This window comes from Agelaius tricolor, unplaced genomic scaffold (genome assembly GCF_023055355.1).
Source record: "Agelaius tricolor isolate 1412-34295 unplaced genomic scaffold, bAgeTri1.0.p SCAF_28, whole genome shotgun sequence".
NCBI lineage: Eukaryota > Metazoa > Chordata > Aves > Passeriformes > Icteridae > Agelaius > Agelaius tricolor.
This window is the reverse complement of record NW_027269288.1, coordinates 8,845,519-8,870,407: the sequence shown is the minus strand read 5'-3', so window position 1 is coordinate 8,870,407 and position 24,889 is coordinate 8,845,519. Positions and strand designations below refer to the sequence as shown.

The window sequence follows — 24,889 nt, the reverse complement described above, 5'->3', positions numbered from 1 at the left end:
TCAGACCTGGAACACGCGCGGGCTGCCCGGCTCCCGCTCCTCCGCCTCCCACAGGTTGTCGTAGCTCCGGTCGCTCTGGAAGCTCTGCAGCTCCGCGTAGTCGTGGTAGGACGTGGAGTCCCGGCAGGGGCAGCTGCCGTCGGCCAGGTCATAGGTGCCATCTGATACATAAATATATGAATATACAAATATATTTATATATAAATATATAAATAAATATATAAATAATTATATAAATAAATAAATATATAATATAATTATAACTACTGTGGTAGGACATGGAGTCCCGGCAGGAGCAGCTGCCGTCGGCCAGGTCATAGGTGCCATCTGATATATAAATATTTGAATATACAAATACATAAATATATAAATATAGAAATATATAGATATATAAATAATATATAAATATATAAATATATAATATAACTATTGTGGTAGGACGCGGAGTCCCGGCAGGGGCAGCTGCCATCGGCCAAGTCATAGGTGCCATCTGATATATAAATATATAAATATATTTATTTATATAAATATATAAATAAATATATTTATATATTTATATATTTATATATCAAAAATAAATATATTTATGTAGCAATGAATATAAATGTATTTATATATTTATATATTTATGCTGGAGTCCCGGCAGGGGCAGCTGGCATCAGCCAGGTCATAGGTGCCATCTGCAGGGAGATGGGGACAAATAGGTACAATTGTGTGTCTATAGATAATACTTCATTTATATATTTATATATTTATATATAAATATATATTATAATATTAAATAGATATATAAAATATAAATATCTAATTCCTACTATTATAAATATATATTTATGTGTAATATACAACATATAATTATATATATATAAATATATAATATAATTATAACTATTGTGGTAGGACATGGAGTCCCAGCAGGGACAGGTGGCATCTGCCGGGTCATAGGTGCCATCTGCAGGGAAACGGGATTGCATGTTTACAATTGTGTGTCTATATGTAATTTTTTGTTGTATATTACATATAAATATATATATTTATAATTGTAGGAATCATATATTTATTTATTTATATGTATATAAATAAATATATGATTCCTACTATTATAAATATATATATTTATATGTAATATACAACATATAATTTATATATATAGATATACATTCAAAAATATATAATATAATTATAATTATTGTGGTAGGATGTGGAGTCTTGGCAGGGGCAGGTGCCATCTGCAGGGGAACAGGATTGTATATTTATAATTGTGTATTTATATATAATTACATATATAATTTTATATATATAAATATATATTTAAATAATATATAATATATAGATATATGACTTCTACTATTATAAATATATATATGCAACATATAACCGATAACATATAATATATAATTAGATATATACAAACAAACATTCAAATAAAAATATAATTATAATTATTGTGGTGGGATACCAAGTCCTGGCAGGGGCAGGTGTCATCTGCAGGGAAATGGGGAGGAATATTTATATTTCTAATTCTTTTATATATGTTAAAATAATATTTATATATTTTAGATAGATAATATTTATATATTTTATGTATATGAGTATATAATTATATCTAAAGATATAATATATAAATTATGTAATTTATGTATAATAAATCTATATAATTATATAAGTTTATAATAATATTTAATATCTTAGTTTTGTTATTTAATTTTAAACATTTTCTCTACGGCCTCGTGTCAAAGGTGCTATTCTCTGTTAAAAGTAAGTGTCTTTTACAGAGAAATTCCAAAATTCTCATGCAGGTGCCAGCTCTGGGGGTGCCAGGGGAGGCAGGACAGGTGCCAGGTGCCAAAGGCAGGGCAGAGCAGGAGGGGGCCTCACCTGGGGGACGCAGCTCAGGGCCCAGCTGTTCCTGCGGCAGGGAGCAGATCTGGGGACAGAGGGACAGCCTGGTGAGGGTGGCACGGCTGCGCCAGCCTGGGACCCTGCCCGCGGGGCATCGGCCTCATCCCTGCTGAGCATTGGGCCCAGAGCCCTGCAGGGACCCCTCGGGCAGGATGGGACCCCAGCTTTGTTCCCCTGCACCCCCCGATTGTCCCCCTGCACCCCTCGAGTGTCCCCAGCACCATCTGAGTGTCCCCAGCACCATCTGAGTGTCCCCTGCATTCTCTGAGTGTCCCCAGCACCCCCTGAATGTCCCCCAGCACCTCAAGTGTCCCCAGCACTCCCTGAGTGTCCCCCTGCACCCCCTGAGTGTCCCCTGAATCCTCTGAGTGCCCCCCTGCACCCCCTGAGTGTCCTCTGCACCCCCCAAATGTCCTCCTGCACCCCCCCAGTGTCCCCTGCACCCTATGAGTTTCCCCAGCACCATCTGAGTGTCCCCTGCATTCTCTGAGTGTCCCCCCAGCATCTCAAGTGTCCCCCTGCACCCCCTGAGTGTCCCCTGCACCTCCAGTGTCCCCCCTGCAGCCCTCAAGTGTCCCCTGCCCCCCGAGTGTCCCCATTGCCCCCCAGGGCAGTTCCCAGCTCACCTCCCCCAGGTAGGAGCCCTGGGCAGGTGCCCACAGCTGCGGCCGGCGCGAGGTGCCCGGGGTGCTGTAGGTGGGGACCGTGGGCGCCTCCCTGCAGTGCCCAGGCAGGGGCTGGCAGTGCCACTGCTCCAGGGGCAGCTGCTGGGCGCCTGGCACTGTCCCCTGGGCTGCTCCTGGCTGCCCGTGGCACTGCAGGAACTGCAACAAACCCAGAAACGGGCTGGGCCCCGGCTGTGCAGAGCACACCTGGTGCCCACCTGGGGCTGCCCGCCCCAAATCCAGCCCCAGGATGGATCCCGGTTGTGCTGAGTTGGGAAATGCCCACCTGGGGCTGCCTCCAATGCCCACCTGGGGCTGCCTCCAGTGCCCACCTGGGGCTGCCTCCAGTGCCCACCTGGTGCTGCCCACCCCAGATCCAGCCCTGCTGGCAGCACACTCAGGCCAAGCAAGGGTTGCTGGTTCTGCCCTCCCCACCAGCTCTGCCCAGGTGGGCACAGAGTTCAGGGCTCATCCCCGTGAGCCACAGCCGTGCTGGGAGCAGCTCAGGGGGTGCAGAAGGGCAGGGGGGAGCCAGGAAGGACCCTGGAGGGAAGGGGGGAAGGACCCTGGAGGGCAGGGGGGTCACCCCAGCGTGGGGATGGCTCAGGAACCCTTCCTCTATCAGATGCTCAGGAGCAGAAATGTGGCCTTTGCCAGGCACTGCCTTATCTCAGCTGGGATTTTTGAGAGGGCTCTGGCTCTGACTCATCTCCAGTTTCGGGAGCCTGGCTCACATCTCTGTCCCTGCCTTTGTCTGGTGGGGGATCAGGCAGGGCAAACCTGCTCCCCTCTGCCCTGCCCTGCCTGGAGGGAACGGGGAGCTCTGCTGGGCCCTGCCCCACCCGGAAAAACGCAGCTCTGGAGTTTCCATCCCTGCTCAGATGGCAGGGAGAGGAACAGCCCCGGGCACAGCTCCTGGGGCAGGAGCCTGGCTGCTGAGTCAGGGCCAGCTGGGGCTGCAGCAGGAGGCCCCACTGGGAGCACTGGGAGCACTGGGAGTGCAGGGATCAGGGCAAAGGGGAGCAGCTGGGAGCTGCTGAGGGCTGAACTCCCGCCCGGCTCTGTCTGTCCAGCCCCAAGGCAGGATGGAAACGGGGCCAGGGCACTCACAGCTCATCCCCAGGAGGGGTTGGAGTGGGGAATGGGCCTGCAAATAAAGTCCCAAATGCTGCTCATCTGTCTGGGAGGACAGGGATGACTCCTGGCTGGGCCAAGGAGGGGAATTCCTAAAGGAACAGTCACCGAGGGCTTGGGAAAGTGACAGCACACTAAAAACCTGATGGAGACACGCTGGAAAACCCTTGGGAGAGGAGGCTGTGTCCCATGAGGCAATAACCTCCCACTCATGGGCTGCCTCAGGAGCTGGTGCCCACATCCATCCCAGGGCTCGGGGAGGCATTGCTCCATCTGCCATTGCAGGCTCCCTCCCACGGCCCCTTTTCCCATGGCAATGCTTTCACACCTGCTCTGAAGCACCTGCCAGGCCCCTGTCCCTGCCAGCAGCACCAGCAGGGAAAGGTCAACCTTGCTTTTCCCAGGCTGGAGGATCCAGCCCCATCCTGCATCCAGCCCCATCCCACATCCATCCTGATCCCACCTCCATCCCCATCCTGCATCCAGCCCCCATCCCACATCCATCCTGATCCTGCATCCATCCTGATCTCACATCCATCCCCTTCCCACCTCCATTTCCATCCCACACCCATCCTGACCCCTCATCCATCGGGATCCCACCCCCCTCCCTTACCCTGCCCATCTCCAGCGGTGCCAGGGGGTGCTGCTGGGCTCCCTGTGCCGAGTAGGGTTCCTGGTACACTGGGGACTGCATCTCTGCCGTGGGGTGCTCGGGGATGAGGCCGCAGACGCTCCTCTCCTGCTCCTGCCCGCCGCTCCTGCCCTTGGGTTTCCTGGCACTGCTCCCCCTGCGCAGCTCCTGCCGGGGCAGCCCTGGGCTGGGCCAGCCGGGCTGGGCCAGGCTCTGCAAGGACAGGGCAGGGCTGGAGCTGCCTCTGCCGGGCTGGGGATGCCCAGGGACATCGTTCCAGGCTTGGGAATTGCCCAAGTCCTGCCCTGGGCCCTGCCCCACACCCTCTGCCATCCCCGGGCTGGGATTGGGGTTCCTGCCCTGGGGCACAGCAAAAACCCTGCCTGGCCATCACCTCCACCCCCCTGCAGCTTTTATTTTGGGGCTTCACAGCCTTGGAACCTCCTCCTTGCCCTTTTGTAATCCCCAAGAGCTCCAGTACAGGGCAGAGGACTGGGATGGGACTGGGACTGGAAATGGGACTGGGATGGGACTGGGACTGGGATGGGACTGGGACTGGAAATGGGACTGGGATGGGACTGGGACTGGGACTGGGACTGGGAATGGGACTGGGATGGGACTGGGACTGGGATGGGACTGGGACTGGAAATGGGACTGGGATGGGACTGGGACTGGAAATGGGACTGGGATGGGACTGGGACTGGGATGGGACTGGGACTGGAAATGGGACTGGGATGGGACTGGGAATGGGACTGGGACTGGAAATGGGACTGGGATAGGACTGGGACTGGGACTGGGAATGGGACTGGGATGGGACTGGGACTGGAAATGGGACTGGGATGGGACTGGGACTGGGAATGGGACTGGGACTGGAAATGGGACTGGGATGGGACTGGGACTGGGACTGGGAATGGGACTGGGATGGGACTGGGACTGGAACTAGGACGGGACTGGAAATGGGACTGAAAGTGGGACTGGAATGGGATGGGACTGGAACTGGGACTGGGATGGGAATGGGATGGGACTGGAACTGGGATGGGACTGGAAATGGGACTGGAATGGGATGGGACTGGAAATAGGACTGGGATGGGACTGGGCTGGGACTGTGACTGGGACTGGATGTGGGATCCCTCAGCAGCCTTTCCCCTGACCCAGCTGAGCCAGGACAAGCCCAGGCTGCAGGCAGGGATTTGCTCCAACCCCACAGCAAACACTGCCAGCACCACAGGCAGCACCCAGTGCCAGCCCAGGGGATCCCAGGGGCACCCCAGGCTGGTTCTGGGGCTCAGGGGATCCCCAGGGGCACCCCAGGCTGGTTCTGGGGCTCAGGGGATCCCAGGGGCACCCCAGGCTGATTCTGGGGCTCAGGGGATCCCCAGGGGCACCCCAGGCTGGTTCTGGGGCTCAGGGGATCCCCAGGGGCACCCCAGGCTGGTTCTGGGGCTCAGGGGATCCCAGGGGCACCCCAGGCTGGTTCTGGGGCTCAGGGGATCCCAGGGGCACCCCAGGCTGGTTCTGGGGCTCACTCACATGGAGAGGCTGGGAGTAGCCGGGGGACAGGGGCTCCTGGAGCAGGCAGCCCTCGGGGCTCAGCAGGAAGGAGGGGGCGTCGGGCAGGGAGCCGCTGGTCTGGGACAGCTGGGTCAGCGTGGTCACTCTGCCCCCGGACGCCCAGGAGTTGGTCCGGCCGTCAGAGCTGAGGGATCCCCTGGCACTGCTGGGGAACTGCAGGGGACAAGGAGAGCCCTGAGGACACAGCCCTGGGGACAAGGACAGCCCTGGGGACAAGGACGGCCCTGGGGACACGGCCCTGGGGACACAGCCCTGGGGACAAGGGCATCCCTGGGGACACAGCCCTTGTCATGTCCCACGGGGCTGTGTCCCCATGGCCAGCAGCGGGCTGTGGGATGTGCTGGTTTTGGGGTGAGTGAGGGCAATGGGGGTGCCCAGCAGGAAAGGGGTGCCAGGCAGCCCCACCCCGGCTTGGCTCCCATTCCTGGCAGGATAAACAGAATATCCCAACTTGGAAGGGACCCACAGGGATCAAGGAGTCCAAACCCCATCCCTGTCCTTGTGCCAGTCACAGGCCGTGTGCAGCTGTCACAGGCATCTTTTATGGAAAATCCTTTCCTTAGGATTTTTCCTCCTGAGAAGCTGAGAGGCCTCAGGAACAAAATGCAAGCAATGGTTATCTGCTGCTGTGGAATGCAACAGGTGGAGCTGGGATTGGGCTCATGTGGATGTTTCTAATCAATGGCCAATCACAGCCCAGCTGGCTCGGACAGAGAGCCGAGCCACAAACCTTTGTTATCATTCTTTCTTATTCTATTCTTAGCTAGATGAAATTCTTTTCTTCTATTCCTTTAGTATAGTTTTAATGGACTATATATCATAAAATAATAAATCAAGCCTTCTGAACCATGGAGTCAGATCCTCATCTCTTCCCTCATCTAAGAACCCCTGTGAACACCACCACATCCAGCCTCTGCTTTTGAAACAATTCAATGTCATTTTTTGCCTGTATAATGCCCTGTATTAACAATTTAAATAATTTAAAATAATATAAAACAAATATTTTATAATGATCTCAAATAAATATAAAGTAAATAATAGAAATAATATAAAAACACGAAAATGAAAATAATAATAATAAAATAAATGAAAATAATAATAAAAATAATTTAAAATAAAATGAAAATAACAATAAAACAAATGAAAATAATCATAAAATAATTTAAAATAAAATGAAAATAATAATAAAATAAATGAAAATAATCATTAAAATGATTAAAAATAAAATGAAAATAATAATAAAACAAATGAAAATAATAATAATAATTTTAAATAAAATGAAAATAATAATAAAATAAATGAAAATAATAATAAAATAATTAAAATTAAAATTAAAATAATAATAAAACAAATGAAAATAATAATAATAAAATAAATGAAAATAAAATGAAAATAATAACAAAACAACTGAAAATAATCATAAAAATTAATTATTTAAGTACTCCCCAAGGATCAGCAGCTTGCTGGCAGCTTGGAGCACAGCGTGCTGTGTCACCCGAGTGTCACACGGATGGGCTCCCACCCAAACCTGCAGCCTCCCGTACCTGGCTGGGGTGTGGCGGCTTCGGTCCCACCGAGAAGCTCTCGGAGCCGGACAGGGAGGAGTCGGCGTTTCGGAACTGCGCGGTTTTGAGGCAGTAGAGCCACTCCTGGTAGTCCTGGTAGCTGGCACAGGTCACCCGGATGGAGTTTATCAACCGGCCTGGGAAAACATCCCCCGCTGCTGATTCCCCCCTCAAAAACCCCTGATCCACCCCGCCCTGTGCCCCGCAGGCTCTGCAGGGGCTGGGAATGCTCTGCCCTCGGTGCTGCCCTCCTGGCAGGACACAGAGCATCCCAAATTCGCCTGGCTGCCCAGCAGGAGGGTGGGCACAGCCCTAAGCCTCCGTGGCTGTGCCACCCTGCACATCCCAGTGGGATTCCTGCACGCCCCAGTGGGATTCCTGCACATCCCAGTGGGATTCCTGCACATCCCAGTGGGATTCCTGCACGCCCCAGTGGGATTCCTGCACGCCCCAGTGGGATTCCTGCACATCCCAGTGGGATTCCCACACCCCCTGCACACCCCAGTAGGATTCCTGCACATCCCAGCGGGAATCCTGCACATCCCAGTGAGATTCCCACACCCCAGGGGGATTCCTGCACACCCCAGTGGGATTCCTGCACACCCCAGTGAGATTCCTGCACACCCCAGTGGGATTCCCGCACACCCCAGTGAGATTCCCTCACTCCCTGCACATCCCAGTGAGATTCCTGCACATCCCAGGGGGATTCCTGCACATCCCAGTGGGATTCCCTCACCCCCTGCACACCCCAGTGGGATTCCCACACATCCCAGTGGGATTCCCACACATCCCAGTGGGATTCCCACACACCCCAGTGGGATTCCTGCTGTCCTCCCTCCCCGCCCCGTGCCGGACACCCACCTTCGATCAGGAAGGAGCTTTTGTCGTTCTCCTCAAAGAGCACCTGGATGGCGTTGAGGGGGAGCTCTCCCTGCGGAGAGAGGGGCAGGGCTGGGATCACGGGGCTGGCAGAGCTCCTGTGGTGCCAGGGGGCACAGCTGGGGGCACCTGGGCAGCCAAACTCTGCTCCCACGGGGGCAATTCCAGCGGGATTGCTGCTGCATCCTGCCCATGCCAGTGGGAATCCTGCCCATGCCAGCGGGAATCCTGCACATCCCAGCGGGAATCCTGAACATCCCAGCGGGAATCCTGCTGCTTCCTGAACATCCCAGTGGGATTCATGCACATCCCAGCGAGATTCCTGCACATCCCAGTGGGAATCCTGCACATCCCAGTGGGATTCCTGCACATCCCAGTGGGAATCCTGCTGCATCCTGCACATCCCAGTGGGAATCCTGCACATCCCAGTGGGATTCCTGCACATCCCAGTGGGAATCCTGCTGCATCCTGCACATCCCAGCGGGAATCCTGCACATCCCAGTGGGAATCCTGCACATCCCAGTGGGAATCCTGAACATCCCAGTGGGAATCCTGCACATCCCAGTGGGATTCCTGCACATCCCAGTGGGAATCCTGCTGCTTCCTGAACATCCCAGCAGGATTTCCTCACCTCCTGCACATCCCAGTGAGATTCCTGCTGCTTCCTGAACATCCCAGTGGGATTCCTGCACATCCCAGCAGGATTCCTGCACATCCCAGCAGGTTTCCTGCTGTTTCCTGCACATCCCAGCAGGATTCCTGCTGCTTCCTGCACATCCCAGTGAGAGTCCTGCCTCCTGCTCATTCCAGTGGGATTCCTGCACATCCCAGCAGGTTTCCTGCTGTTTCCTGCACATCCCAGCAGATTTCCTCACCTCCTGCACATCCCACTGGGATTCCTGCTGCCTCCTGGTGCTGAGCCACCCTCTGGATAAGTTCCCACCTCGGGACGCTCACCAACACCCCACAGATGACTCCAGCAGCTCCCCTCGCTGGTTCCCACCTCTGCCAGGGCCTTTTCCCATCAGAGCATTGGGGTGAGCCCCATGCCAGCCCCTTCCCCGCCCCACAGCCCTGGCAGGGGCAGCTCCTGCGGTGCCTGTGCAGCTGCAGGGCTGCGGGCAGGGCAAGTGCAGCAGCCCCGTGCCCTGACACGCCTCTGGAAAAGCAGGTTCCTGTCACAGGCTGGTGAATCAGCACCGTGGGAAGGGAGCATCCCTGGGAAGGGAACAGCGGCAGGTTTAGGGTTTCAAAAGAGATGAGCTCATGGGAGAGCCCAGCCCAGGCCCCCTCGCGGGGTGCCCCATTCCCAGGAGCTGCAAACAGCACATTCCCAAAGCCAGGGCCTGGGTGTGTCCAGAGCTGCTGCGGGATGGGGAGAGCTCTGCCTGCTCATGGCCCTGCTCTCCCGGGGATGCTCTTCCCAGGGGTGACGATTGTTCTCAATTAATCACAGCCATCTTTGTGATTAGTTGAGAATAATCATGGGTTAATGAATGAATAAAAATAAAAAATGAACGTCACAGGTGAGATGGCTGAGTGTGTAAGCGTTAGGCTGCAGTCCTTTGTACAGAGGTTCAATTCCTCTCCTTATCAGCTCTCTGGTGAAGTTCACAGTGAGTTGCAAGCTCATTGATGTGCATGGGTTATGTACCAGAGCCTTAGGCAGAGCCTGCTGGTTAGGGCATACAGCTGTAAACTGCAGTATCATGGCATCAAAGCCCATCCCTGAGTACATTGGAAGGTCCTGGCTTAATTAAAGCTCCTGAGTTGCATTTAGGGGATGCAGAGTAACAGCCTGTGGGCTTCAGCAGAAACTAAGAGGGTTTAACTGTTGCTTAAGGCTTTGAAGGCCTTTGGTTCAGGTGATCCTAAGTTTCTTAGACAATGGTAAGGATTATAGGGGAATAGGAAGGAGTGTGACGGACATGGTGGCTAAGATAGCAACTGTGATGCTGCTTGGTTTGCCAGTACATCACTGTTTCATCACTGTTTTCTACGGTTTGTGCTGGGTGGGGGGAGTGCAATTCTGCAGGATGTGGGGCAGGGCCCCGGGGGGGTCAGGGTGCATTTCACAGCCCTGCAGGGCTGTTTGTCCCCAGGGGTTCACAGTGCATTTCACAGCCCTGCAGGGCTGTTTGTGCCCAGGGGGGTTCATGGTGCATTTCACAGCCCTGCAGGGCTGTTTGTGCCCAGGGGTTCACAGTGCATTTCACAGCCCTGCAGGGTTGTTTGTGCCCGGGGGGGGGTTTACAATGCATTTCACAGCCCTGCAGGGCTGTTTGTCCCCGGGGGGGGGTTTACAATGCATTTCGCAGCCCTACAGCCCTGCAGGGTTGCTTGTCCCCGGCTCGGTGACTCAGGGATGCAGCAGAGCAGCAGCTCCGGGGTCACAGACAGGTCACTGCTCCTTCTGGCGCATTTGTTCCAGCGCAGGAGGAGCAGAGAGCTCTGAGTGAGCCATCAAAGGATGCTGGAGATCACAGAATCACGGGGAGGAAAGGGCAGAGGGGCCCTCGAGCACCAGCCATTAACCAGCACAGCCCTGCTCCCACTCAGCTGTGTCCCCAAGTGCCACCGGGGCTGTCACTGGCTGATTTCAGGGCCATTCTGAGTGCTCGGTGCCTCTGCCTGCCTGTGCTGAGGCACCAGCGCTGCTCCCGCGGGCAGGCAGAGCAGAGAAGCTGCTCTGGCATCCCTTGGGATGCTCCCTGTCCCTGCTGTCCCTTGTGCTCCTGCAGAGGGAGAGCGGTGCCAGCGCTGCAGCAGCAGCAGCCAGCCCTCCCCTCCCCTCCCCTCCTGCGCCCTTCCCCACAGCATCCGCTCTGCTGCCAGGCTGCTCCCAGCTCCAAATGCTCCCTTGGCACAGAGCCCGGGGGGAAAAGCCCCCCGAGGGGCTCTCTGGGGCCGTGCCAGCTCCTGCCTGCAGCAGCTGCCTGCCAGCACAGCCTCCCTGCTCCTCCTCCCAGAGACTCCTTGGCAGGCAGCTCCTTCCCCCTGGGCTGCTGGAGCAGAGCAAGGTGTTTCTCATGGGAAGGGATCTTGCAGCATCGCTGCGCCTGCTCCCTGCCAGCTGGCACGGGAGGGATGCCAGGGGCACAGGAATGCAGGTGGGGAGCAGCAGGATGCTCTGAGGGGAGCTCACCTTGAAGCAGAGGCCGCCGGGCTCCTCGGACACGATCACCAGCGTGGAGGGGTACAGCACCAGCAGCCGCTCGTGCTGCTCCTGGGGAGGCACAAAGGGAGAGGGCTGCAGCCCTGGGAACAGCCTGGGCTCAGAGCTGAGAGCCCTGGCCTTGGTTCTCCTGGCAGCAGCCTGGGGCAAGGGCTCTGGGAACACCTGAGCTGAGCTGAGCTGGGAGATGGATTTGGGAAGGGCCAGGCTGCTCCCTGTGCTGGGAGATGGAGCCTGCACCAGTAACTCCATCCATGGCTCCCTCCCTCCATCCATCCATGGCTCCCTCCATCCATAGCTCCCTCCATGGATCCATCCATGGATCCATCCATCCATCCATGGATCCATCCATCATCCATCCATCCATCCATCCATGGATCCATCCATCCATAGCTCCCTCCATCCATCCATCCATGGCTCCCTCCATCCATAGCTCCATCCATCCATCCATCCATCCATGGATCCATCTGTACATCATCCATCCATCCATCCATCCATCCATCCATCCATCCACCCATCCCTCCCCATCTATCCATCCATCCATCCATCCATCCATCCATGGATCCATCTGTACATCATCCATCCATCCATCCATCCATCCATCCATCCATCCATCCATCCATCATTCATCTTGCATCCATCATCCATCCATCCATCCATGGATCCATCCATCACCCATCCATCCATCCATCCATCCCTCCATCCATCCACGGTTCCCTCCATCCCTCCCTCCCTCCCTCCCCGGAGCCGTGTCCTACCTGGAAGGGCAGGTGCTGGAGCTTCACCTTGGACAGGCAGAGGATTTCCCCCAGGGATTCCCGCTGGGTTCCCCTCCAGTCCTGCACGGGCAGGTTCTGCACGGACCAGCGCAGCTCCTCCTTGTCCCCGGGGCTCTAGGGACAGACACACTGACCACCCCTGCCCTCAGCCAGGCCTGCCCCACCTGGGGATGCCTTTTTGGTGTGGCAGGAGCAGGAAAGAGCAGATAAATCTGGGCAGGAGGCAGTTTTGCAGCTGGCAGTGGATTGTCACCCTCCACACCGAGCATCCCTGGAAATGCCTTTCCAAGGGAGATATTTGTGTTTGACAAGTGGGGAGGGCATTGAAACACCCCCAGAGACTGGGAGAGACAATTCCTCTCTGTTTTCTAGGCTTCAGCCTCCTCCTGCTGATGTTTTGCAAGCTCTGGGTGGTTGCACAAGCACCCAAAAGCACGAGAGCTTCTCTGAGGCTGACCCAAGCTCTGACCCCATGGAGGCTGTGCTGCTGGTGCAGCTCTTCCCCCCAGCACAGTGAATCTCAGACCCCTCCTGCAAGCTCTCCTTGCACCCTTTTTTCCCCCAGGAAAGCCCCAAGAAGGGAATCCACCCCAGAGTCCCAGCTGGGAGCCAGCAGTGGGACAAGGGACACCCACCTGGGACAGCAGGGGCAGGGCCAGGCTCCCTCCACAGAGCTGGATCTGCTTCTCCAGGTGGTACAGCCACTGCTTCAGCTCGGCTTCGGACTGGCAGAACACCACCAGGGGGTTCAGCAGGGGTCCTGGGGGCGGGAGAGCCGGGGTGAGCAGAGCAGAGCTGGGCAGGGGCGGCAGCAGCATCCATCGGGAGCCAGCTGGCACAGCTGGCACAGCTGGCACAGTGCTCAGCCCTCCTTGGGTTTGGGGACACCACGGCTCTGCTGCCACCCCCCGCCAGCCCTCAGGGCACAGCTGGGACACTGGGGGATGGAGCCTGCACCAGTCACTCCATCCACGGCTCCATCCATCCATCCATGGATCCATGGATCCATGGATCCATCCATCATCCATCCATCCATCATCCATCCATCCATGGATCCATCCATCCATCCATCCATGGATCCATCCATCCATCCATCATCCATCCATCCATCCATCCATCCATCCATCCATCCATCCATGGATCCATCCATCCATCCATCCATCCATCCATCATCCATCCATCATCCATCCATCCATCCATCCATCCATCATCCATCCATCCATGGATCCATCCATCCATCATCCATCCATCCATCCATCCATCCATCATCCATCCACCCATCCATCCATCCATCCATCCATCCATCCATCATCCATCCATCATCCATCCATCCATCCATCCATCCATCCATCCATCCATCATCCATCCATCCATCATCCATCCATCCATCATCCATCCATCATCCATCACACCATCCATCATCCATCCATCCATCCATCATCCATCCATCATCCATCCATCCATCATCCATCCGTCCATCCCTCCATCCGTCCATCCCTCCATCCATCATCCAAGGGCTGTGGGGACACCAGGCTCTGCTGCCACCCCCTCCAGCCCTCCCTGCCACCCTTTTGTCACATCACCTTACACACACCAAGCCCTGACCACCAGACACTTTCACCCCAAACCAGGCCAAGAAGAAACCCCAAAGTCAGCCCAAAAGCCCAGCCTGGCCTGCAGAGGTGGATTTCAGCTTTCCACCCCCCCAGCAGTTTGTGGGAAGGTTCTGTGTGGGCAGGGACTGTCCCAAGGTGCTGCTCCCCCTGTGTTATCTCCCAGTTTCACCCTGGCTCTCCAGATGTGGAACACCAGCAGCTTTCTGGCACTGTTTGTTTATTTATTGCCTCACCCAATCTAACCCATGCCAGCCAAGCTGAGGATGACTCCAGACATCCCCTGGCAGGGAGGGACAGCCCTGCAGTTGTTGATTTTAGAGTTTGCAGCTCTCACTGATCTCAGGGCATGAGTGCAGCCTCCCACACCCTGTGCTCCCAGCACAGCCTGCTGAGGGCAATAACCATCCTGGCAGGATGCAGGGTGGATGTTGTGATTAATAATTTACCTCTGAGCCCATATCAAACCCTGCTTGCTGCAGGCTCAGAAGGATCTGCCTCTGTGGGGCCTGGAGGTACCCAGATAAGCCCGGATATATGGGGGGGACTTTGCCCTTCTGTGGTATCTTTAGTGCCCCAATTCCTGCATTATTTATAAACAAGGTTTCACTGAGCCTTTGAAGTGTGTCTGTGTTGCAGGAAGTGCAGGGTAAACAAAGCTGAGGTGGGGAATGGGGGCACTGAGTGACTGCAAACCCATGACAGCAATTTGGTGTGGAGCATGTTCTGGCCATCCACGTGGCTCTGGAGCTCTCCTGTTTCCTCCTCCCTTGGCTTCCCTGGTGCTGCAGCTCTCGGGGCATTCCCTGGGCATCCAGCTCCTCACACCAATGGTAAATGCAAATTAAAGCCAGCAGGGATCCTGCTGCCAGGGCGTGCCCCCCACCCCCGGGCACACCCCGGGGGCATCACCCATTGCCACATCTAAAAAAGCGCCCAGGAGGAAGAGAAAATGAGGAAGGGAACTCAGGACACGCCTGGCGCTGCTGCAGTGGGCGCCCTGTGTGTGCCCAGGGGCTGGCACAGGGACAGACCCACCCCTGTCCCCTCCCCAGGTTCCCTGAGCCAGCAGCCCCCCAGACCCACCTGAGATGTGCAGAGCGTGGTCCTGGACCCACCTGAGATGTGCAGAGCGTGGTCCTGGACCCACCTGAGATGTGCAGAGCGTGGTCCTGCTGCCCCCCAGACCCACCTGAGATGTGCAGAGCGTGGTCCTGGACCCACCTGAGATGTGCAGAGCCCGGTCCTGCTGCCCCCCAGATCCACCTGAGATGTGCAAAGTGTGGTCCTGGACCTACCTGAGATGTGCAGAGTGTGGTCCTGCTGCCCCCCAGACCCACCTGAGATGGGCAGAGCCCGGTCCTGGACCTACCTGAGATGTGCAGAGCGTGGTCCTGCAGCCCCCCAGACCCACCTGAGATGTACAAAGTGTGGTCCTGGACCTACCTGAGATGTGCAGAGCGTGGTCCTGCTGCCCCGGGCTCTGGCCAGGCCCCAGCTCCTGCACCTGCAGCTCCTTCAGAGGCAGCAGCCCCTGGGGAAGGAGAGCAGGGGTTACCTGGGGCTCCATCCTGCAGAAATCCTCTGCCACGATGAGAAATACCCAAATATTCCACAGGATTTTCCCTCTTTCCATACTAAACCTCAGCAAAACAATGGTGATTTTACAGGAGAAAGGCTGAGGAGGACCTTTATATTTTTCTATATTTTATATATAGAAAAAATATGTTTTTATATTTTTCTATATTTTATATATAGAAAAAAATTATATTTTCCTATATTTTATATTACAGGAGAAAGGCTGAGGAGGACCTTTATATTTTTCTATATTTTATATATAGAAAAAAATTTATATTTTTTTTAATATTTTATCTATAGAAAATAACAGATATATTTATATTTTCCTATATTATATATAGAGAAAAGAATATATATATTTATATTTTTCTATATTTTATATATAGAAAAAATTTATATTTTTCCATATTTTATATTACAGGAGAAAGGCTGAGGAGGATCTTTATGTTTTTCTCTTTCCATTCTAAACCTCAGCAAAACAATGATGATTTTACAGGAGAAAGGCTAAGGAGGACCTTTATATTTTTCTATATTTTGTATATAGAAAAAAATATTTATATTTTCCTATATTTTATATATAGAAAATAATATATATATTTATATTTTCCTATATTATATATATAGAAAAGAATATATATATTTATATTTTTCTATATTTTATATGTAGAAAAAAATATCTATTTATATTTTTCTATCTTTTATATTACAGGAGAAAGGCTGAGGAGGATCTTTAGATTTTTCTCTTTCCATTCTAAACCTCAGCAAAGCAATGGTGATTTTACAGGAGAAAGGCAGAAATGGGATTGGCCCTAGAGGAAGGTGGAGCTGTCCAGTTCCCAGACCCTGCACATTGAGATTCCCACTCTGCCAAAGCCCAGGAGCAGGGGGCAGCTTTGTCCTGCCTCTCCTGGGCTCCCCAAACAGCCTCCATAAAAGATGCTAATGGCTCTAATGCCTGGGGGCACATTAATTCCTCGTTAATTCCTCCACAATTAATAAACTCAGGAGCTGTGTCTGAAGGAGTCAGGAGAGTTTGAGACGTTGTTTTTCTCCTGACGTGGGAATTTCCAGTTGAAGGCTGCCTTGGGGGGGACTGGAGAGGTTTTCCTGGTGTTTTACATCAACCTCCAGTCACCTAAAGGCCAATTAATCCTTTCTGAGAGGAACTGATTTGACAGTCGCCTCCCAAACGTGCTCAGTTTTGGTTCCTCAGTTGTGTGGAGGAAGAGAACGCTCAGGGGCTGCTGTTTCACGGCTGTGGATGCTTGGCTGTGCTGCACAATGCTTCATTCATTATTTGCAGCTCCCCAGCACCACCAGGTTAAAAGATTCATGAGTGCTTTGCCAGCAGAGCTCCCTGAGGCTCAGCTTTCTCTCCCCCCCTTTCCCCACAGGATAATTAATGCTGGAAAAGCCCATCCTGCAGATGGAGACGACCCCAATGGGCCCCAAGGCCAGGGGATGTGGTGCTTGCCAAGGCCCAGCTCCCCGTACCTGTGCTCAGCACAAAGGTGGCTCCAGGTCACCTCCCAGCTGCCCTGGGCTGCTTCCCTGCTGGCCCAGGTGACCCTGAGCTGCTCTGGGGACAGGCTCTGGGACAGAACACCCTTTTGGGGTCTGGCATCCCCGGCAAGGGACTCGGGGACACCTCCATGGCTGCAGGCTCAGAAGGATCTGCCTCTGTGGGGCCTGGAGGTACCCAGGTAAGCCCGGATAAACGGGGGGGACTTTGCCCTTCTGTGGTATCTTTAGTGCCCCAATTCCTGCATTATTTATAAACAAGGTTTCACTGAGCCTTTGAAGTGTGTCTGTGTTGCAGGAAGTGCAGGGTGGACAAAGCTGAGGTGGGGTGTCACAGACACATTTTATGGAAAATCCTTTCCTTAGGATTCTTTCTCCTGAGAAGCTGAGAGGCCTCAGGAACAAAATGCAAGCAATGGTTATCTGCTGCTGTGGAATGCAACAGGTGCATCTGGGATTGGGCTCATGTGGATGTTTCTAATCAATGGCCAATCACAGCCCAGCTGGCTCGGACAGAGAGTCTGAGCCACAAGCCTTTGTGATCATTCTTTGCTATTCTATTCTTAGCCAGCCTTCTGATGAAACCTTTTCTTCTATTCTTTTAGTATAGTTTTAATGGACTATATATCATAAAATAATAAATCAGCCTTGTGAACCATGGAGTCAGATCCTCGTCTGTCCCCTCATCCTCAGACCCCTGTGAGCACCATCCCAGAGCTGGGGAATGGGGGCACAGGCTCCTGAGTGACTCCAAACCCTTGACAGCAACTTGGTGCTGAGCATTTTCTGGCCATCCACGTGTCTGTGGCCCTGGGGCTCTCCTGTTTGCTCCTCCCTTGGTTTGTCTGCCCAGCTCCCCCAGTGTGGCCACAGAGCCCAGAGCCCAGCTCGGCCAGGTGAGCCCTACCTGGTAGGTGAGGCCGTTGGGACCCGAGGACTGGAAGTACAGGTAGGACTGGAACAGCTCCAGGAAGCAGCTGTGGACCTCCTGCACAAGGGACACGGTTGGGTCAGCTCAGGACAACTTTGGGTCAGCTCAGGACAACTTTGGGATTGTCTCGGGACAACTTTGGGACTCAGGACACCTTTGGGGCCATCTCAGGACACCTCTGGGTTATCTCAGGACACCTTTGGGATTGTCTCAGGACACCTTTGGGGCTATCTCAGGACACCTTTGGGGCTATCTCAGGACACCTTTGGGATTGTCTCAGGACACCTTTGGGGCCATCTCAGGACACCTCTGGGTTATCTCAGGACACCTCCCAGCCTCCCTCTGCATCCCAAGCACGGAAAAGCTTCTCCAAGGGTCCCAGCTGTGCAGATGGAAGTGCCCCAGGTTCCATCAGCACAGATGTGGCAGTGCCCAGAGCAGCCCAGGGAATACTCCACGATCCCATTTCCCAGAATTTCCCCTCCCTTCCCAATTTCTCCCCCATCCCTGGGCACAGAGGTGCCTCAGGCTTACCTGGCAGTGCTGGAACTTAAACTTGACCTTGGAGTAATAAATCATTTTGCCCAAATTCCTGACAACCGTTTTCCTTCGGCCCTTCTTGAACAGGCTGGGGAACCTCTGGTCCAAGTTCTCCTTCTGGTTTTCCTGCTTCTGAATAATCTGTGCCGAGGATACAGGGAAAAGCAGATCAGGGCTGGTGGAAGGGACATTCCCAGAACATCTTCCCAGCAGGATTCCTGGGAAAGGAGCCCAGGATGGGCTGTTTGTTGTTGGGTCTCCTTGCCAACGTGCTGGGAGCCTCTGAGGAGATCCTGACCTAAAGCTGGGGCTCCTGGCCTGGAAAAGAGGGGGGGCACAGGCACATTTCACTTCCAGGGCCTCGCTGAATTTGGGTTGCTGTTTTTAGGACATGAGTTAAACCTTCCCTGCTTGAATCCTCCCTCCAGTTTTCCAGCTATGGAACAGAATTCAGGGAACACAGTAAAGGCCTCAGTGGGGCAGCTCAGCATAGGAAAGATGGCATTTGTGTCACAAATGCAGAGCAAAGAAAAATGGCATTTGTGTCACAAATGCAGAGCAAAGAAAAATGGCATTTGTGTCACAAATGCAGAGCAAAGAAAAGTGATATTTGTGTCACAAATGCAGAGCAAAGAAAAATGGCATTTGTGTCACAAATGCAGAGCAAAGAGCAGCTGGTCACGGGTGCAGCAATAACAAAACACAGGATAAGGGCACCAGCAGCACCTGGGAGTGGGGAGAGGGTGAAGTGATAAAATCATGGGCACAGAGATAAGGAGCAGCACAAGCCACGGCTGCTGGGGCACTGCTGCTGCTGCTGCTGCTGCTGGGGATGTGGCAGCCAAACTTGCCAGGAATGAGCAAGGCACCGAGGGGAAAGAGCAGCGTGGGAGCTGGAGAGCAGCAGGACATTGGGAAAGAGCTTCCAGAGGGATCCTCCCGCAGGCAGGAGGGAGAGGCAGGGCCTCCACAGCCCCTGGTGTGGCAAGGAGCAAATGGAACATTTCCCTCACCCCACAGGCCTGGGAGGGCTGGAGGGGATGGAGGGAATGGCTGAGCACGGGAGCTGTGGCAAAATGGGAGGTGAGGCTTCTGTCCTGGAGTGCATGTAGATTGTTATTGGGATTAGGCTGACTGAAAAGGAGGTTTTGATTGTGTTTGTCATTGTGCTGGGGGTGTCCTTGAGGTTGTTGAATAGAAGAGGAAATAGGATGGGGGTGGAGAGGGTTACTGGGGTTAAGAGTCTGAATGTATTTAGGACTGGTGAGAGGCCCATTCCTTCCACTTGGACTTGCACCAAGATGAGTGGCTCCTGTGACCACTGGATTACTGCTATCCTTTGAAAGGAAGGAGCCTGAGGTTCTATACTCAGATACAAGAGTGAGCAGTTCTGGCTGGCTTTACCTCTCCTCAGCAGGAAAGAAGGGTTTAACTTCTATTTTTAGAGTCACTTCTAATGTTTTGGTTGAAACTATACCTGCATATGGGGACACCAGAGATTAGTTCTGAAATCTGCTGCCCTTCAGCTCCCAAACACGGGGATGCCAAAGCTGGAGGGGCCTGGCATTGTCCCTCCCTCTGGGAGCCTTCCCAGCCCCGTCCCAGCCATTCCCGTTATCCCAGTGATCCCTGCAGGCCTGGTTCCTCCCCAGCCGCCAGTGCCCCGACACGTTCTGCCTCATCCTACAGGTAGAACCAGTTACTCATTAACTGCTCCGGCCCTGCAGCCCCCGTGAATCAGCAGCAGCAGCAGCAGGAAGAGCTCAGCTGGCAGCAGCAGCCCCGGGGCTGCTGTTCCATGGGAAAAGCAGCAAATGAGCGGCTCCTGGGGCACCGGGAGCTCTGGGAATCGGGGCAGGGGGTGCAGGGATGTCACCTGTCCCAGGTGGGCAGGAGTGCTGATGCCATCTCCTGGGAGGTTGCCCTGTGCTGGCAGCTTTGCTCTGAGCCCTGCAGCCGCTGCTGCTGCCAGAAATGCAGCAGGGGAGAGGGGCAGAGCCCAGGAGCCCCCCAGGCCGCCCAGGATGCTCGTGGCTGAGCCCAGGGTTTGCATCCCCTGTGCCCCAGGCGAGGGTAAAGGCTGGAAACTGCTGCACCCTCCTTCCCCCCATCCCTGGAGAGATCCCTGGGCTTCCCAGATGGGCATTCCCAGTGACCTCTGCCAGGATCCCTTCCCCGGCATCCACTGGCTCTGCCAGCTCCTCCTGCTTCCCCAGGGAGGAATCCAGGATGGTTTGTGCTGCCTGATCCCTCTGGACCCGGCTGATTCCCTCCCTGCAGTCCCCTCTGCCTGGCGCTGCGCCTGGGCCTCGGTTTCCCCTTCCCCACAAGAGCACCCAGCACATCCCAAACGCTCCCAAAATCCACCCACACCCCCAGCCCACCCAGCAGGAGCCACCACAGCCTCGGGGGCTGCTGGCTCCCCTGTGCTTCCCCCAGCAGGGCTGGGAACGGGGCCATGTGGCCACAAGGCTGGGCCGTGCCCGGGGCAGCCCTGCCCTTCCTGATTCCCTTCCCAGGCTCCTTTAATCCGCTCCTGCTCCGTGGGAATGAATCATCCCACCTGCCAGAGCCCGCTCCCAGCCTGCTCCCTGCCCTCCCAGGCAACCCAGAAACCAAAGGACCCAGAGCAGAGCTGTGGGGGAGATGTCCCCACGTCCCCACGTCCCTGCTGGGCACCCCTGGCTCGGCCAGGTCCCCTCCACACCTGCATGAGAGGGGCTCATCCCTTCCAGGGATCTCAATGGGACAGAGCTGCTGCAGCCCCCAGAGCCAAACCCAACGTCCTTCCCAAATTCTGTGCTTGGGGAGGGTGGGAATGAAGCCCTGGAGCAGCGGGGAGGGGGTTGGAGGTGTTGGGAACTCTTGCCTTGGCTGGGATGTACTGCAGGATTTTGTCCGTGGTCGTGTCCCTCTCCTGGTTTCCATCTATCCCAAAGAAGCTGGGCAGCTTTTTCTTGCCATTTTGTCTACAGGGAAAAAGGAAAAAAAAAAACCAAAACACACATGGAAACACAGACCCAGGCTGAGGCATGGTGAGTCCTGCCCTGAAATAAGGAAGCCAGGACACCAGGCAAGCAATGTGTCACGGGCTTTCGAGTCATCCCAGCCCAGCCAGGATGACAAAGCCTGGCAGAACTGAAAGGGGACTTTGCTACAGTTGTTGAGGTTTCTCTGCTTTTTTATGGCTCTTTGCTCAGCCAAATGATCAGCTTGGCTCATCTGTGCCCCCAAATCCCCACAGGGCCTGGATGTTCCATGCAGGACACAGAGACCAAACCCAGTGGGGATGGATCCTCAGGGCAGAGATTCACAGGGAGGGTTCATTTCTGCCTTGGTGGCTTCCCCCCCTTCCCACTCCCAGTTTCTCCCTGCGTGCACACCAGTCCCAGGCAGCCACTGGGGAGTGCTGGGGCTTCCTCAGATTGCAGCAGAAACCCGGGACAATCCCCACCAGCGTGGGAAGCTGGGAGGCAGCGGCACAGGAGGAGCTCTGGGGCTTGGCTGCTCCACCACAGGGCCCTGGTGTGAGACCCCCAGAGCCCAAATGCCCCAGGAGATCCCCTCTGGTTTTTTACCCCAACCTCCCCAAGGGATCCCCTCTCTTTCACCCCAAACTCCCTGAGGGATCCCCTCTCTTTAACCCCAAATTCCCCAAGGGATCCCCTCTCTTTCACCCCAAATTCCCTGAGGGATCCCTTGTATTTCACCCCAAATTCCCTAAGGGATCCCCTCTCTTTTACCCCACAGGAGCTCCTCAGGCCCCTACAGGTTTGTCCCTGATTTCTGGCAGCACAGGGGACAGTTCAGGGTCTCCTTTCCATCAGAAACAACTCAGCCTGGCAGAGTTTAGGGGGTTTTTGGCACAGCCCTGCCCCTGAACCCAGCACAGACAGGTTCATGAGGAGTCCCCTGGTTCCCTCCCGAGCTCTGTCCCAGCTCTGGCCGTGCTGATGGGAGCAGTGGAAAGCTGGGAAGCTGCAGAGCATTCCCTGCCTGTCCCTATTTTGGGACAGCCACCCACGGCCACGGCACCTGAGTGTGGCCAGACAAATCCCCAGAGCATTTCACAAACATTTTCTGCACCCAAATCCCCAAAGGACTTCACAGACATTTTCTGCTGCTCCTCCTTTGGGTTTACAAACCAACAGGGTGCTGGGATTTGGGGCTTTCTCCCTAAAGCCCGAGGAGTGGGAATGTTGTTCTCCCACAACTGTGAATGAGAGCGCTCCCAAGGGAAAACGGGGAATATCAGGTGTTCTGCAGCCTGTCCCGCCGGGGGAAGCTAAATCACCCAAACTAAAATTAACCCAGCGGCGCTTCCCCCGCTCGCTGCCGGCTGAGAATTCCATCCCAGGCGCTCGGGGCGGGCTGATCCCGGCGTCTGGCAGTGCCCAGCGCCCCAAACCCCCCGGGAATGGGAAATCCCGGCCGGCAGAGACCCCGCGGGAGACCCAGCCCCGCTCCCACGTCCCGGAGCCGGCGGAGGTCACTCACTCCTTCTTCAGCGAGGGTTTCCTTCGGAAGGAGCTCCTGAAGCCGCCGGGAGCCTGCGGGACACAGGCGATGTTCCCCATGCCGGGATCGCTGCGGGATCGGTGCGGGATCGGTGCGGGATCGGTGCGGAAGCTCTGCGGGATCGGTGCGGGATCGCTGCGGGATCAGTGCGGGATCGGGACGGGATCGGTGCGGGGTCTCTGCGGGATCGCTGCGGGATCGCTGCGGGATCAGTGCGGAGTCCCTCGGGATCAGTGCGGGATCGCTGCGGAGTCCCTCGGGATCGCTGCTCCGCGCCCGCCGGTGCTCGAGTGCGTGTGAGCGGAGCCCGGAGCCGATCCTGGCCCTCGATCCTGCCCTCGCTCCCGCCCCGGGGCTGGGAGGGGCGGGCCAGGTACCTGCGCCTGGGAATCCACCCCGAGCAGCGGCGGAACGGGGCTGCGGCCGCCCGGAAACCCAGCCCGGAGCGCCGGGGGGAAGGCGGCCCAGAAACCCAGCCCGGAGCGGCTTCCCAAATGGAATTCGGCTCAGAAATCCATCCCGGAGCGTTCTCCCAAGTGGAATTTGGCTGATAATCCCATCGCAGAGTGTTCTCCCAAAAGAAATTCTGTCCAGAAACCCATCCCGGAGTGCCAAAAGGAATTTGTTCCAGAAACCCACCCCAGAACTTTTTCCCAAAAGGAATTCAGCTCAGAAGCCCATCCCGGAGCGGTTTCCCAAAAGGAATTCGGCCGATTAACCCATCCCAGAGCTTTTTCCCAAAAGGAATTCGGCCTAAAATCCCGTCCTGGAACTTTTTCCCAAATGGAATTCGGCCCAGAATCCCATCCCGGAGCGTTCTCCCAGCAAGAACTCGGCCCAGAAACCCCATCCCAGAGCTTTTTCCCAAAAGGAATTTGGCCGATAAATCCACCCCGGAGCATTTTCCCAAAAGGAATTCAGCTCAGAAACCCATCCCAGAGCTTTTTCCCAAATGGAACTCGGCCCAGAAACCCCATCCCGGAGCATTTTCCCAAAAGGAATTGGGCCAATTAACCCATCCCAGAGCGTTCTCCCAATTTTTCCCAAATGGAATTCGGCCGCCGCACTGGCAGAGATAAGGATGCAGCGAGATAAAGTTGGTGGTTGCTGTTTAAGCATTAACAAAAATCCCCAGGGTTGAAAGGTTCCAAAGGGTTCCCCCTTCCCGGCTGGGTTAAAGATATAAAAATAAACGGGAAAAATAATATCAAATGGGACACAACCCAAAATCTAGGAGTGGCGGGAAATGGATCAAGGGAGCAAAGAGCAAAAGGAGATGTGCACGAGCAGCAAAAAAAAAGAAGAAATGCTTTAAAAGGAAGCAAACTGAAGATTTCTGACTGTGCTGTGAGTGCCTCACTGCATGGAAATATAAACAATAAAAAGGAGAAGTTAATGACAGAAGGTAAATGCAGACTCAGTATTTCTGTGCTGGAAAAACCCCCAGGAATTACAGCCATAGCAAACGAGAAACCCTTTTTATTTTCAGGTGGCTGCTAAGAAGTAAACACAAAATGAATGCTCTGGTTCAAAATATAGAGAGAATTCACATTAGAAAGTTTGAAAGAGCTGAACACAAAGGGCTTGAGTCACTGTTGCAATTCAGTTCTTGCAGGACCACGGAATTTGCAAAGAAATTGCATAATTTAACAGGGATATCAGTGTTTCCATGGGTAAAAAACCACCCTGGTAATTATGGGGTTGCCAGTTGACAGTAATTCCTGGGAAAATGATGTAACAGCTGTGAGGGAGTTGGATTAACTTTGAGAATTACAGGAGGAGAATATAATTAATACAAATGAACACGGGGCTGTGGAAATCAGATCTTGTCAAAACGAATTGAATTGAATTGGCACGTTTGAAAAAAAATCAGCTTTAGTGAACAC

The 24,889-nt window shown here is 54.1% G+C and overlaps 1 protein-coding gene across 1 annotated transcript; it reads right to left on the bottom strand.

The window, feature by feature from the left end:
- PLEKHN1 (pleckstrin homology domain containing N1) lies at positions 1–23,062 on the bottom strand. The gene is made up of 15 exons (XM_071448814.1): positions 22,983–23,062; positions 21,355–21,454; positions 18,480–18,626; positions 17,922–18,002; positions 15,362–15,449; positions 12,938–13,062; positions 12,282–12,416; positions 11,494–11,574; positions 8,331–8,400; positions 7,449–7,606; positions 5,863–6,057; positions 4,315–4,545; positions 2,529–2,726; positions 1,879–1,927; positions 1–161 (listed from the first exon to the last, which is right to left on the bottom strand). Exons 1-15 carry the CDS (start codon positions 23,060–23,062, stop codon positions 1–3), a joined length of 1,899 nt encoding a protein of 632 aa, XP_071304915.1.
- Positions 23,063–24,889: the final 1,827 nt, after the last annotated feature.

Coding starts and splice junctions, on each gene's coding strand:
- PLEKHN1 (XM_071448814.1), bottom strand. CDS start 23,062: ATGGGGAACATCGCCTGTGTCCCGCAGGCTCCCGGCGGCTTCAGGAGC. Junction 21,455..22,982: donor AAACCCTCGCTGAAGAAGGA/GTGAGTGACCTC, acceptor TTTTCCCTGTAG/ACAAAATGGCAAGAAAAAGC. Junction 4,546..5,862: donor GCTACTCCCAGCCTCTCCAT/GTGAGTGAGCCC, acceptor CTGTCCTTGCAG/AGCCTGGCCCAGCCCGGCTG.